This window comes from Oncorhynchus mykiss, chromosome 13 (assembly GCF_057628025.1).
Source record: "Oncorhynchus mykiss isolate SJ-2025 chromosome 13, ASM5762802v1, whole genome shotgun sequence".
Lineage (NCBI taxonomy): Eukaryota > Metazoa > Chordata > Actinopteri > Salmoniformes > Salmonidae > Oncorhynchus > Oncorhynchus mykiss.
In genome coordinates, this window is record NC_143034.1 from 65,823,909 (window position 1) to 65,838,279 (window position 14,371).

Genomic DNA, 14,371 nt, shown 5'->3' on the forward strand with positions numbered 1-14,371 from the left:
TGGGCTGTGGGCCCCACAAAAATAAATATTTATGGATCTAATGGGTTAGCCGTGATATGGAAGCACATCGGAGTTCTGAGGCAAATTTCCATCCACATAATCTCAGGTCTTCAACCCTAAAAACAGCCAGACAGTAGGAGTTGCCTATTAATAGCTCTGTTCTTTCCTGCTGCTGCTCTTTGGAACCAAACAGGCCAACATGGAGAACGCTGCAGCGGCTTATGGCTAGTCAACAGTTTTCCACTTAACACATGGAGCACTCAGCTCTGTTCCAAGCTAGTCTGTTGCCCATGCTGTGAGGTAACTCCCGGTGAAGTGTTAAGAGGACCAAAGCCGAGATTAGCCCCCGAGATTGGCTGATTAGCCCGTCGGCTGGCCAATCAGTGCATGGCTACGTGGATATGTGAGATACAGCGTTTTTTGTGTGCGATTTCATTGAGACATTCGCCAGCCTACACACGTTACTATTATCAGGTCAGTTGTTTTAGCTTAGTTGCTAATTGTCTGCGTGAGCAACTGCGCCTCCTTATGTTGTATTGAAGTCTGTGGTAGACTTGCCTTATTGTGCTTCAGCCTGCTTCTTTGCCTTCTGTTTATATTGTATCCTAATGGAAGAAGGGGAGCAGACTGTGTTGGTTATGGTAGTTGTGTTTTTATAGGCTAGGCATTTTTCTCAAACCTTCTCCCTCAGACATGTTGAATTCCAACAAAAACACACCTGATTTGGGCTCCCGAGTGGGGCGGTGGTCTAAGGCACTGCATCTCAGTGCTAGACACGTCACTACAGACACTGGTTCGATTCCAGGCTGTATCCCAACCGTCTGTGATTGGGAGTCCTATAGGGCGGCGCACAATTGTCCCAGCGTCATCCGGGTTTGGCCGGGGTTGGCCGTCATTGTAAATAAGAATTTGTTCTTAATTGACTTGCCTAGTTTAAATTAAAAAAAATAACTAATCAAATTTGGTCTTTCTAGAGACTGTGTCAAACCTGATGCCCCGAAGACGGGTGACTAATATGCAGTGCACTGTGCAGCGGCCTAAAAACCTAACTGACTCTGGATCAGTGCTTAAGGGCCAACATCCACCACCTCTCCACCTGGCTGCACACTCATCAGGCCTCGGGAGCTCTTGTTGCCAGGCGATGGCACGGCATTGCAGCACATGCTTGGCTTACATTTTTAGATGCCATTTCTCATCTCCGGTTCAAGGAAACCGGATTCCAATTTATGTATTTTTCCATGCAGTTATTATTCTCCCATCTCTGTCCTTAAATGCTGGAGCTTTTTAAGTGAAAAGAGGAAAGGCCTAGGCTTATTAAGGCTAAATATAGGATCGGTCTGCATCCCAAATGGCACCCTATTCCCTAATATAGTGCTCTGGTCAAAAGTAGTGGACAATGTAGGGAATAGGGTGCCATTTGGGACGCTGGCTACCCAACTCTCCTCTGGAACAGCTTGCTGCTCGTGAAAGGATGTGGAAATGTCAGGTTGATTTTGTGTGTTTTTTTAATGGCTTTGGAGCATGTGTGTGGAGTGGAGGCTTGGCAGGCATTTGTCTCTGAGAGCTGGGTCCCTACCAGGTAAGATGCAGTACTCTGAGGGATCTGGGGAGTGGCAGCTAGTACTGAGTGTGGCTGTGCCTCACTTTACCTGGGTCATTCAATACTGGTCATAGAGATGTCAGGCAGCCGGTCAAAAGCAGTGCACTGTATGGTGAATAACAGGGTGAGATGCAGCCTTACTCAGCCTACTGAGTCTGGGTTGTCTTGGAGATGGCGGTAGGTACTGGCTGGATGTCTGGGGATTGAAGAATGGGGCCTCATATCAAGGGTTTCAGTAACACTAAGAGGACCACAGCTCTGGCCTCCACCAGCACCACAATGCCTCCTAATAAATTCCAGACCACACAAGTCATCCACACAAGTCAACCCGAGCCAATACAACCCAAGCCACACACACACGCAGGTCAATCTGTTAATGGTGTTTCTATTGTTTAATGGTGTTTCTATTGTCTGTACATTCCCTCAGCAAAGAGCTGCAGTGAGTAGTTATAACTCTGCTTCAGAATGGAATTCATGGGAGGATTCCAGGTGTTCACGTGCAGACAGTCCTCACCTCGCCAGCAACCGCGTTGTAAAACACGTCTGTCTTTTGATCCTCTGTTCCAGCCGAGAGAAGAAGCAGGGAACACGAGACCAGAACCATTTGATGGAAGAAAAGAAAAAGAGAAAGCAAGAAGAAAAGAAAAAGAAGGAAGCTGCTCAGAAAAAGGTGTGACGTCATATGGTTCTTGTTGTTTGGACACACTTCTATCATACTACCTCATACAGCACCAATCCCTGTTTTTATCATACTACCTCATACAGCACCAACCCCCGTTTCTATCATACTACCTCATACAGCACCAATCCCTGTTTTTATCATACTACCTCATACAGCACCAACCCCCGTTTCTATCATACTACCTCATACAGCACCAACCCCCGTTTCTATCATACTACCTCATACAGCACCAACCCCTGTTTCTATCATACTACCTCATACAGCACCAATCCCCGTTTCTATCATACTACCTCATACAGCACCAACCCCCGTTTCTATCATACTACCTCATACAGCACCAACCCCCGTTTCTATCATACTACCTCATACAGCACCAACCCCTGTTTCTATCATACTACCTCATACAGCACCAACCCCTGTTTCTATCATACTACCTCATACAGCACCAACCCCCGTTTCTATCATACTACCTCATACAGCACCAACCCCCGTTTCTATCATACTACCTCATACAGCACCAACCCCTGTTTCTATCATACTACCTCATACAGCACCAACCCCTGTTTCTATCATACTACCTCATACAGCACCAACCCCTGTTTCTATCATACTACCTCATACAGCACCAACCCCCGTTTCTATCATACTACCTCATACAGCACCAACCCCTGTTTCTATCATACTACCTCATACAGCACCAACCCCTGTTTCTATCATACTACCTCATACAGCACCAACCCCTGTTTCTATCATACTACCTCATACAGCACCAACCCCTGTTTCTATCATACTACCTCATAGAGCACCAACCCCTGTTTCTATCATACTACCTCATACAGCACCAACCCCTGTTTCTATCATACTACCTCATACAGCACCAACCCCTGTTTCTATCATACTACCTCATACAGCACCAACCCCCGTTTCTATCATACTACCTCATACAGCACCAACCCCCGTTTCTATCATACTACCTCATACAGCACCAACCCCCGTTTCTATCATACTACCTCATACAGCACCAACCCCTGTTTCTATCATACTACCTCATACAGCACCAACCCCTGTTTCTATCATACTACCTCATACAGCACCAACCCCCGTTTCTATCATACTACCTCATACAGCACCAACCCCCGTTTCTATCATACTACCTCATACAGCACCAACCCCTGTTTCTATCATACTACCTCATACAGCACCAACCCCTGTTTCTATCATACTACCTCATACAGCACCAACCCCTGTTTCTATCATACTACCTCATACAGCACCAACCCCTGTTTCTATCATACTACCTCATACAGCACCAACCCCCGTTTCTATCATACTACCTCATACAGCACCAACCCCTGTTTCTATCATACTACCTCATACAGCACCAACCCCCGTTTCTATCATACTACCTCATACAGCACCAACCCCTGTTTCTATCATACTACCTCATACAGCACCAATCCCCGTTTCTATCATACTACCTCATACAGCACCAATCCCCGTTTCTATCATACTACCTCATACAGCACCAACCCCTGTTTTTATCATACTACCTCATACAGCACCAACCCCTGTTTTTATCATACTACCTCATACAGCACCAACCCCCGTTTCTATCATACTACCTCATACAGCACCAATCCCTGTTTCTATCATACTACCTCATACAGCACCAACCCCCGTTTTTATCATACTACCTCATACAGCACCAACCCCCGTTTCTATCATACTACCTCATACAGCACCAATCCCCGTTTCTATCATACTACCTCATACAGCACCAACCCCCGTTTCTATCATACTACCTCATACAGCACCAACCCCCGTTTTTATCATGCTACCTCATACAGCACCAATCCCCGTTTCTATCATACTACCTCATACAGCACCAATCCCCGTTTCTATCATACTACCTCATACAGCACCAACCCCTGTTTTTATCATACTACCTCATACAGCACCAACCCCTGTTTTTATCATACTACCTCATACAGCACCAACCCCTGTTTTTATCATACTACCTCATACAGCACCAACCCCTGTTTTTATCATGCTACCTCATACAGCACCAACCCCTGTTTTTATCATACTACCTCATACAGCACCAACCCCTGTTTTTATCATACTACCTCATACAGCACCAACCCCTGTTTTTATCATGCTACCTCATACAGCACCAATCCCCGTTTTTATCATGCTACCTCATACAGCACCAATCCCCGTTTTTAATCATGCTACCTCATACAGCACCAATCCCCGTTTTTAATCATACTACCTCATACAGCTCCAATCCCCGTTTTTAATCATACTACCTCATACAGCACCAATCCCCATTTTTAATCATACTACCTCATACAGCACCAACCCCTGTTTTTATCATACTACCTCATACAGCACCAACTAGAGGTCGACTGATTAATCGAAATTGCCGATTTTTAATTAGGGCCGATTTCAAGTTTTCATAACAATCGGCAATTGGCGTTTTTTGACACCCATTCTGGCCGATTACATTGGTGCTGTGTCCAGGAGGACACTGCGTGGCAGGCTGACTACCTGTTATGTGAGTGCAGCAAGGAGCCAAGGTAAGTTGCTAGCTAGCATTAAACGTATCTTATAAAAAACAATCAATCTTAACATAATCACTAGTTAACTACACATGGTTGATGATATTACTAGTTTAACTAGCTTGTCCTGCGTTGCATATAATCGATGTGGTGCCTGTTAATATATCATTGAATCACAGCCTACTTCGCCAAACGGGTGTTTTTAACAAGCGCATTCGCAAAAAAAGCCCTGTCGTTGCACCAATCAATACAAGTATATATTTTTAAACCTGCATATATAGTTAATATTGCCTGCTAACATGAATTTATTTTAACTAGGGAAATTGTCATTTCTCTTGCGTTCTGTGCAACAGAGTCAGGGTATATGCAGAAGTTTGGGCCGCCTGGCTCATTGCGAACTGTGTGAAGACCATTTCTTCCTAACAAAGACCGTGATTAATTTGCCAGAATTGTACATAATTATAACATTGAAGGTTGTGCAATGTAACAGCAATATTTAGACTTAGGGTTGCCACTCGTTCTATAAAATACGGAACAGTTCTGTATTTCACTGAAACAATATATATTTTGTTTTTCAAAATGATAGTTTCCGGATTTGACCATATTAATGACCTAAGGCTCGTATTTCTGTGTGGTATTATATTACAATTAAGTCTATGATTTGATAGAGCAGTCTGTCTGAGCGGTGGTAGGCAGCAGCAGGCTCGAATGCATTCATTCAAACAGCACTTTCCTGCATTTGCCAGCAGCTATTTGACTTAAAGCCCATCAACTCCAGAGATTAGGCTGGAAATACTAAAGTACCTATTAGAACATCCACTAGTCAATGAAAGGAAATACAAATGCTATAGAGAGAAATAGTCCTATAATAACTACAACCTAAAACTTCTTACCTGGGAATATTGAAGACTCATGTTAAAAGGAACCACCAGCTTTCATATGTTCTGAGCAAGGAACTTAAACGTGAGCTTTTTTACATGGCACATATTGCACTTTTACTTCTCCAACACTTTTTTGCATTATTTAAACCAAATTGAACATGTTTCATTATTTATTTGAGACTACATTTATTTTATTGATGTATTATATTAAGTGTTCATTCAGTATTGTTGTAATTGTCATTTATTATAAATATATATAAATAAAAATCGGCCGATTTAATCGGTATCAAACTTTTTTGGTCCTCCAATAATCGGTATCGGCATGAAAAAACATAATCGGTCGACCTCTAGCACCAACCCGCGTTTTTATGGTACTACCTCATACAAGCACCAACCCCTGTTTTTAATGGTGTAGCTTTACACAAAGCAAGATGATGATATCAGCCTCTACCCTGTGCCCTGCTCTATTCCTCTCCTCTTTCACCCTCCCTCCCTCGCTCCCTCTCTCCCTCTGCTCTGAACCGTGTCAGTAAGTGATCCCTTTCCACTCCGTTGGCTAAACAGGCTAACGTGTCATGCTGCTTCTCTTTATCACATGCAGCCTCCTGTGAGGCTGAGGAAAGCAGAGCTGAAGGGGGGAGCTGGCCAGCGTGTGTGTGTGTTCCTGCATACGCCACTGTACCTGTGTGTGTGTGTGTGTGTGTGTGTTGTCTGCCTCTTATTTCACTTTCTGGCTAACTAATCCACATGACCCACCAGGCAAAAGCCCCTAAGCTCAGCCGGTGGAGGGATGAACATAAAACATGTAGCATTATAATAGGCTAATAAGAACATTTCCCTGAACATTCTGTTCCAATGGAATGGGCTGGCTTTCAGTCAGAGCAAGACTGAAGTGCAGGCAGCCAACCCAGTAGCATGCTAACGCTAGCAGGCTAACTCCGAGAGAGGAGACCTATTGATTGTCTGTTGCTTTAAATATTGACGTAAAACACATACTTCAGTTAGGACTCCTTTCTTCATTATGTGTATTTGACAGGGACAATAGGCCTACACATCAACATTTCAATAAATGTGGCAGTTTTATCCAGCCAGCTCATTTTCATCTGTAGTCCCTTGTACTTGGGTTTTTTTTGTGAACTCTTTAAAAAAATCTGTTGCTAATATGTTCTTCCTCTTTCTTTCCAGGTCACTGAACAGAAAACCAAAGGTGCGTTGTTCTCATCTTTTCCAACATTCTGCAACCACTCCTACCTCCTATTACCTTAGACTGACTGACTGATTGAAAAGAGAGGGGGATGGAGGGAGAATGACAGTCGGAGCAACAGAGAAAGTGAGAGTATGCACAGTGTGCACTTAGCTGGCAGGGTTTTGAAGTGAATTGAACCCAGAGCACTGTAGATAGAACACATCCTCTCACTGCCCTCTGTGCCAAAGCTCTTAATGAGCGAGAGAGAAGGACTGGCGAGAGGGAGAGGACCTGTTATGTGGTGTGACTGGCCAGATGGGGCCGGGAGGGGCTTATGTTTTGAGAGAAAGTCTCTAGGAAAGCTCATTAGGGCATCCGTTAATGGTCCTGTAACGGCCTTCTAGCACTTAACAGGAGGTTGGGGAAGTGGGGGGTTTAAAGGTCAAGATGAGGAAGGGACATCTTAGTGTAATAACCCTACAGGGTATAGTAGGCTGCAGGGCTGCATTTACTGGAGCCTGTCTGTGCTGCTGAGCTGCAATAATGAGCAGTAATCTGGGTTAGTTAGCTTTGTTAGCCTGTTTCCATCCAGTTAGCTTTGTTAGCCTGTTTCCATCCAGTTAGCAGTAATCTGGGTTAGTTTTCATGGTTAGCATGTTTCCACCAAGCCATGTATGGCTGAAAAGTCCCCTGAAAGCTGGCTGTGACACATTAGAATGTGGTGTTGACTGTTGAGGAGAGCAGGGTCAGTGTGAAAGTGCAGGATAGGGGTAACAACAGGCAGGGAGAGGCCACCAGTGTAATACTGCACTTTTCTACTGTGGTTGGAATGGGGAGGCCCAACCTGGGTCTGATGGAGGGAGGAGGAGAATATATGTGGGGGTGGATGGAGGAATAGAGAGAGTGGGGTGAAAAAGGCAGAAGGAAATTCACCTGGCTTGTCACAAACATATTCCTGAGAAGGAAATGACAAAAGTGAAAGAAAGGGTCTGAAGGAAAGAGACTGCAGGAACAAAGTACTGGAAAGAAACAGAGAGTATTGTGTGAAAGTGAGCGAGAACACACTCGTTTCCTGTCTACAGTTTACACATACAGTAAGCAGTGCGCATCGAGATCAACATAAAAGGCACATGTGTACCCACATGGCTAAGGCATACAGTACATTCATATAAATAAGTTCCCTCTGCCTTACCGACCTCCACTGGGACTGTGTATGTAGTATAGGCACTCATACAAACACAATTATATCAATGCATAGGTCAACAGACTTTTATGAATACATTAGTACAATCACATGTGCATCTTTATAAACCAGGGATATTCAACTCCTACCCTACGAGGTCTGTCGCCTGCTGGTTTCCTGTTCTACCTGATAATTAATTGCACACACCTGGTGTCCCGGGTCAAAATCAGTCCCTGATTAGAGGGAAACAATGAAAAAACACAGTGGAACTGGCTTTGAAGTCCAGAGGTTAGTTTAAAGGGGTCTAGATTGTCACATAGAAAAGTTGACAAGTACACACAGACACACGTGTCCTTATGTTTACAATTGGCTCATTCATCCCCCTCCTCTCCCCTGTAACTATTCCCCAGGTCGTTGCTGTAAATGAGAACGTGTTCTCAGTCAACGAACCTGGTAAAATAACAGATACAGTGGGGCAAAAAAGTATTTAGTCAGCCACCAATTGTGCAAGTTCTCTCACTTAATAAGATGAGGCCTGCAATTTTCATCATAGGTACACTTCAACTATGACAGACAAAATGAGAAACAAAATCCAGAAAATCACATTGTAGGATTTTTAATGAATTTATTTGCAAATTATGGTGGAAAATAAGTATTTGGTCACCTACAAACAAGCACGATTTCTGACTCGCACAGACCTATAACTTCTTCTTAAGGAGGCTCCTCTGTCCTCCACTCGTTACCTGTATTAATGACACCTGTTTGAACTTGCTATCAGTATAAAAGACACCTGTCCACAACCTCAAACAGTCACACTCCAAACTCCACTATGGCCAAGACCAAAGAGCTGTCAAAGGACACCAGAAACAAAATTGTAGACCTGCACCAGGCTGGGAAGACTGAATCTGCAATAGGTAAGCAGCTTGGTTTGATTAAATCAACTGTGGGAGCAATTATTAGGAAATGGAAGACATACAAGACCACTGATAATCTCCCTCGATCTGGGGCTCCACGCAAGATCTCACCCCGTGGGGTCAAAATGATCAGAAGAACGGTGAGCAAAAATCCCAGAACCACACGGGTGGACCTAGTGAATGACCGGCAGAGAGCTGGGACCAAAGTAACAAAGCCTACCATCAGTAACACACTACGCCGCCAGGGACTCAAATCCTGCAGTGCCAGACGTGTCCCCCTGCTTAAGCCAGTACATGTCCAGGCCCGTCTGAAGTTTGCTAGAGAGCATTTGGATGATCCAGAAGAAGATTGGGAGAATGTCATTTGGTCAGATGAAACCAAAATATACCTTTTTGGTAAAAACTCAACTTGTTGTGTTTGGAGGACAAAGAATGCTGAGTTGCATCCAAAGAACACCATACCTACTGTGAAGCATGGGGGTGGAAACATCATGCTTTGGGGCTGTTTTTCTGCAAAGGGACCAAGACGACTGATCCGTGGAAAGGAAAGAATGAATGGGGCCATGTATCGTGAGATTTTGAGTGAAAACCTCCTTCCATCAGCAAGGGCATTGAAGATGAAACGTGGCTGGGTCTTTCAGCATGACAATGATCCCAAACACACCGCCCGGGCAATGAAAGAGTGGCTTCGTAAGAAGCATTTCAAGGTCCTGGAGTGGCCTAGCCAGTCTCCAGATCTCAACCCCATAGAAAATCTTTGGAGGGAGTTGAAAGTCCGTGTTGCCCAGCAACAGCCCCAAAACATCACTGCTCTAGAGGAGATCTGCATGGAGGAATGGGCCAAAATACCAGCAACAGTGTGTGAAAACCTTGTGAAGACTTGACCTCTGTCGTTTGACCCTTGTCATTGCCAACAAAGGGTATATAACAAAGTATTGAGAAACTTTTGTTATTGACCAAATACTTATTTCCACCATAATTTGCAAATAAATTCATAAAATCCTACAATGTGATTTTCTGGAGAAAAAAAATCTAATTTTGTCTGTCATAGGTGAAGTGTACCTATGATGAAAATTACAGGACTCTCTCATCTTTTTAAGTGGGAGAACTTGCACAATTGGTGGCTGACTAAATACTTTTTTGCCCCACTGTAAATGTATGGTTTCCATCAGCCAGTCCCTAGCGTGAAAGCAGCACGTATTGCCTTTGGTGATTGTCTCCTACCTCTCTACAGTGTCTTCCTGGCTGTGGCCTAGTTACAGCTCATCAGCCTCTCTCCATAGCCATTTCTCTGTCTCTATAGAGAGAGAGGTATTCTACCACTACCATCCAGGGTTACAACACAACCATGCCTTAGTTTCTACCACCGCTACCATCTAGTGTTACAACACAACCATTCCTTAGTTTTTACCACCACTACCATCTAGTGTTACAACACAACCATGCCTTAGTTTCTACCACCACTACTATCTAGTGTTACAACTCAACCATGCCTTAGTTTCTACCACCACTACTATCTAGTGTTACAACTCAACCATGCCTTAGTTTCTACCACCACTACTATCTAGTGTTACAACACAACCATGCCTTAGTTTCTATCACCACTACTATCTAGTGTTACAACACAACCATGCCTTAGTTTCTACCACCACTACTATCTAGTGTTACAACTCAACCATGCCTTAGTTTCTACCACCACTACTATCTAGTGTTACAACACAACCATGCCTTGGTTTCTACCACCACTACCATCTAGTGTTACTACACAGCTGTGCCTGAATCTCTCCTGTCTATGGCAGGTAGCATGCCCCCACCCCATCAGACACCAGTCCTCCCTGTCTACTGGACCATCACCCATGTGGAGGCATTTTCTCCCTGGCGCTGCATGATGAGGGGATAGTGTAACATAGGGATACATACCCGGTAACTCTGTTAGCATGGATAGGTCTGTGGTAGACCTTGATGGATGGATGGATTAAGGAGGAGTCGGAGGGAACATACTCACAGCATCCATTCCAGAACGGAGCTGCAGCCACCACATTTACATAGCGCCATAAGATCACATTGTTATTCCAGATCTGCGGCGACACAACGCTGTCATTTCATAAGATTCATTTGCCGTTTCACATTGACTTAATTACACCCAGCGCTTTGTGTCGCAGCAGAGCCATAAATGGCAGTGTATTCCGGAGGGAATTTATTTATTCCACACGCTGCCGTCGCTGTCATGTTGTCTCTTCAGCGGCTAAACGCTATGAGAATGAATACAGTGAAGATGGATATTAGCCAATCACTGAACAGAGGCAAGGGGGGCATTCATTCAGTTGTTTATGCTATATTGTCTAGGAGTATGTTTAGGTTAGAGCTGATATATGTCTTGTTGAGATTGTATATAGCAGAGGAGGCTGGTGGGAGGAGCTGTAGGAGGATGGGCTCATTGTAATGGCTGGAATGGAATAATGGAACCACGTGTTTGATTCATTCCATTCCAACCATTACAATGAACCCGTCTTCCTATAGCTCCTCCCACCAGCCTCCTCTGGTATGTAGCTGTATCAGATCAAAGTTTATTGGTCGCGTACACAGATTAGCAGCTGCTTCTAAATGCTTATGTTACTGGCTCCAACAGTGAAGCAGAATGGCTCGCAAATCACATGTGATGTGAATTATACAAATGACTGAGATGGGACAGTGGCTGTATATGAGAGCTGTCATTAGGCATCACAGTGATAGATGCCCGTTTATTACTCACTCACTCACTCACTCACTCACTCACTCACTCGTAAGGATTCATATTTTCCTGAAAATATGCCAAGTTTCAATACCAGGAATAGTTCCAGTGCCCACTTTAAAGCGTTTAAAACCAAGATATGGTCACTATGCCAGGATTCTCCCCCAAAAAGAGGGGAGCTGTGCCACCTTGTCGGCTTGGCTGCGCCACTATGTAAAGATTTCAGCGCAAATGAAACTGATGATTATTAATGATAGTTACTCGATCTTTGATCGCCAATGACATTGTTGTGAATTGCGGAACAAGTTGTTCATAAATTCGGACCTTTATCATGTTCCTCAATTATTTGAGTGAATTTCAGCACATCTTGACACAAAGCACACCTGGAGAATAGTGTTGTCCTATCATAGACTTTGTAACGGCAGTCGAACAAGTAAAATGACCAACGTTGTTAAGCTTGCTAGATAACCTCCTTCAACGAATGACAGAATATCTCCTATATTTGCCTAAATGGAGTTGATGATTATACAGACAGCAGTTCAGCTCATCAGTAACTGGGAGATGAAGAGTGGAACTGGATATTTAATCTATTTATCTTAACGGGGACCAACTCTGTTTTAAAAATATCGTTTGTTGATTCTCTACAGAAGCTCTCGTATGGGCAGCAGTACGAGACAGCGCGGAGGAGATTTGCTAGCAGTATTTTCACATGCATAGGCCAGAGACTAGATTTGATCATGTAACCTATGGATTACAGAATGAAGTTAGGAATTTTCATGCTAGACAAGAGTTAGGATTTTAGGTTTCAGTGGGGTTGGGACTGGATAGGAAAATGGGCTGGGCTCTAGGACAGGAGAAGATATACTTTTCTCTCATGCCTCTGAATTGGTAACATAATTAATTTCTGTGACAGAGATGCCTATTTAGTGAATTGTGCATAGGCCTGTGAAATGTGTGACTGTTGAAATGAGAGGGCGAAGAGGCCCATGTTATTCTGTAGGCCTGCTGTAGCCTGCTGTAGATGTTTCCTGTAGGGTTTATTAACTGTGTGTGGGCAGCGTGTTCAGTCCTCCAGTGTTAATTATGTGTGTGCTGCACATGTTGTGTATTTTGTGGAATTGCATTATTGCGGCGTTGGGGGGGGGAAATGTTGTAGGCTAATTTCCCGGGTCTTGTCATTTTGTTTTTGGGGAAACTGTGACCAGTCCCGGGATCCCAGTTATCCATGTTAATACCTACTCCTGGGTTGTCCAAGCCAAAGCCGACATTTCCAGCGACCACTCCATAACCCACACTACCTTCAGGAAGACATTCATCTATAGCTGTGTACGTTGAGGCGAGCAGGCCCAGTGTAAGGCCTGCGCTGGCTGCTGAGGGAGTTGTGGTGGGATGATGTATGGGGTGGACAGGCAGGGTTGAGTGGGCAGGTGAAGTAGCAATGGAGTGTAGGAAACTGGGCAGTCAGGTAGAAGAGTTGGACTTAATGGGTTACTGGAATAGGGGACGCAGTGGGCCAGTTGGATCTCTCATTAGGTCAGTTGTATAACATTGACACTTTGTCACAGACACTCCTACGTGTGTGTGACTGAGAGTTCCACCTCTGAACAGGTCTCTCTCTCTCTCCCAGCCACCAGCTGCAGCTACTCCCCAGCACATTCCACCAATGTTTTATGATGGGGAAATGGTGTGTGTGAAAGAAAAGTCTCCTGTCCTGCTAACCTGAACCAGCTCCAGTCCCTGTGCCTTCATCCTGTCTGTCTGGCCTCCATCTTGGGTGCACACAAACACTCAAAGCCTTAAAGCTGCAATATGTAACGTTTTGGGCGACCTGACCAAATCTACATAGAAATGTGTGTTATAGATCAGTCAGTCTCATTTAAATCAAGTCTAAGAAGCGGTATACTGTATCTGTCCTATGTGTGCTATTTCTATGGTTCCCGTTCTTAAGTGTCGTTTTTGCATATTTTACTTTGGGTTTTGTACACCAGCTGAAAATACAATATTTTGGGTTATGTAAAATATATTTCATAGCGGTTGAAATGGTACAATGATTCTCTACATTATACTTGCTTGTTTTGTCACAAACTGAAATTAGGCAAACCTATTAGAATTTTAGAAACCAGGAAATGGTGGGGTGATATCTGCATAGTGCATCTTTAAAATGTTTTAAATTGTTGAATAAAAGTATAGTGCCATTTCAATATACAGTAGTCAGACCAAGGTGTTTTGAGTCCTACCTGCCTTTTAGAACTCTATATGAGTTATCAGGAGCCCTCAGAGAGCTGTTCCTCCAAACTACAGTCCTCCTGCCTCTCTGACCTCTGATAGGGTTCAGGAGACCTGGGAGAGAGCTGTTCCTCTAAACTACAGCCTTCCTGCCTCTCAGACCTCTGAGGGATCAGGAGACCTGGGAGAGAGCTGTTCCTTGAAATTACAGCCCCATATTTAATCAGGATTAATTAAGCCCTATCATCTCCACCTCCCCTCTGAGGCCCTCTGCTCAGTATGGCAGCTCAGCTCAACACACTGAGGAGAGGAGGGGGAGACAGACGAGCCCCTTAGAGACCCTAAGGGAGAGACACACTCCACACACAAGCATGGACGGATACATGCGTGTAAATGCACACACACTC

The 14,371-nt window shown here is 44.2% G+C and overlaps 1 protein-coding gene across 14 annotated transcripts in view; it reads left to right on the forward strand.

Moving 5' to 3' along the window:
* LOC110514101 (trinucleotide repeat-containing gene 6C protein) overlaps nt 1-14,371 on the forward strand; it is an 83,995-nt gene that overhangs the window by 19,402 nt on the left and 50,222 nt on the right. For all 14 annotated transcript variants that reach the window (XM_090197205.1, XM_090197206.1, XM_090197207.1 and 11 more), the window contains exons 2-3: nt 2,168-2,270; nt 6,910-6,931. In XM_090197205.1, the coding sequence (XP_090053331.1) occupies nt 2,208-2,270; nt 6,910-6,931 (85 nt within the window). In that variant the 5' untranslated portion in view covers nt 2,168-2,207. The remainder of the gene's footprint in view (nt 1-2,167; nt 2,271-6,909; nt 6,932-14,371) is intronic.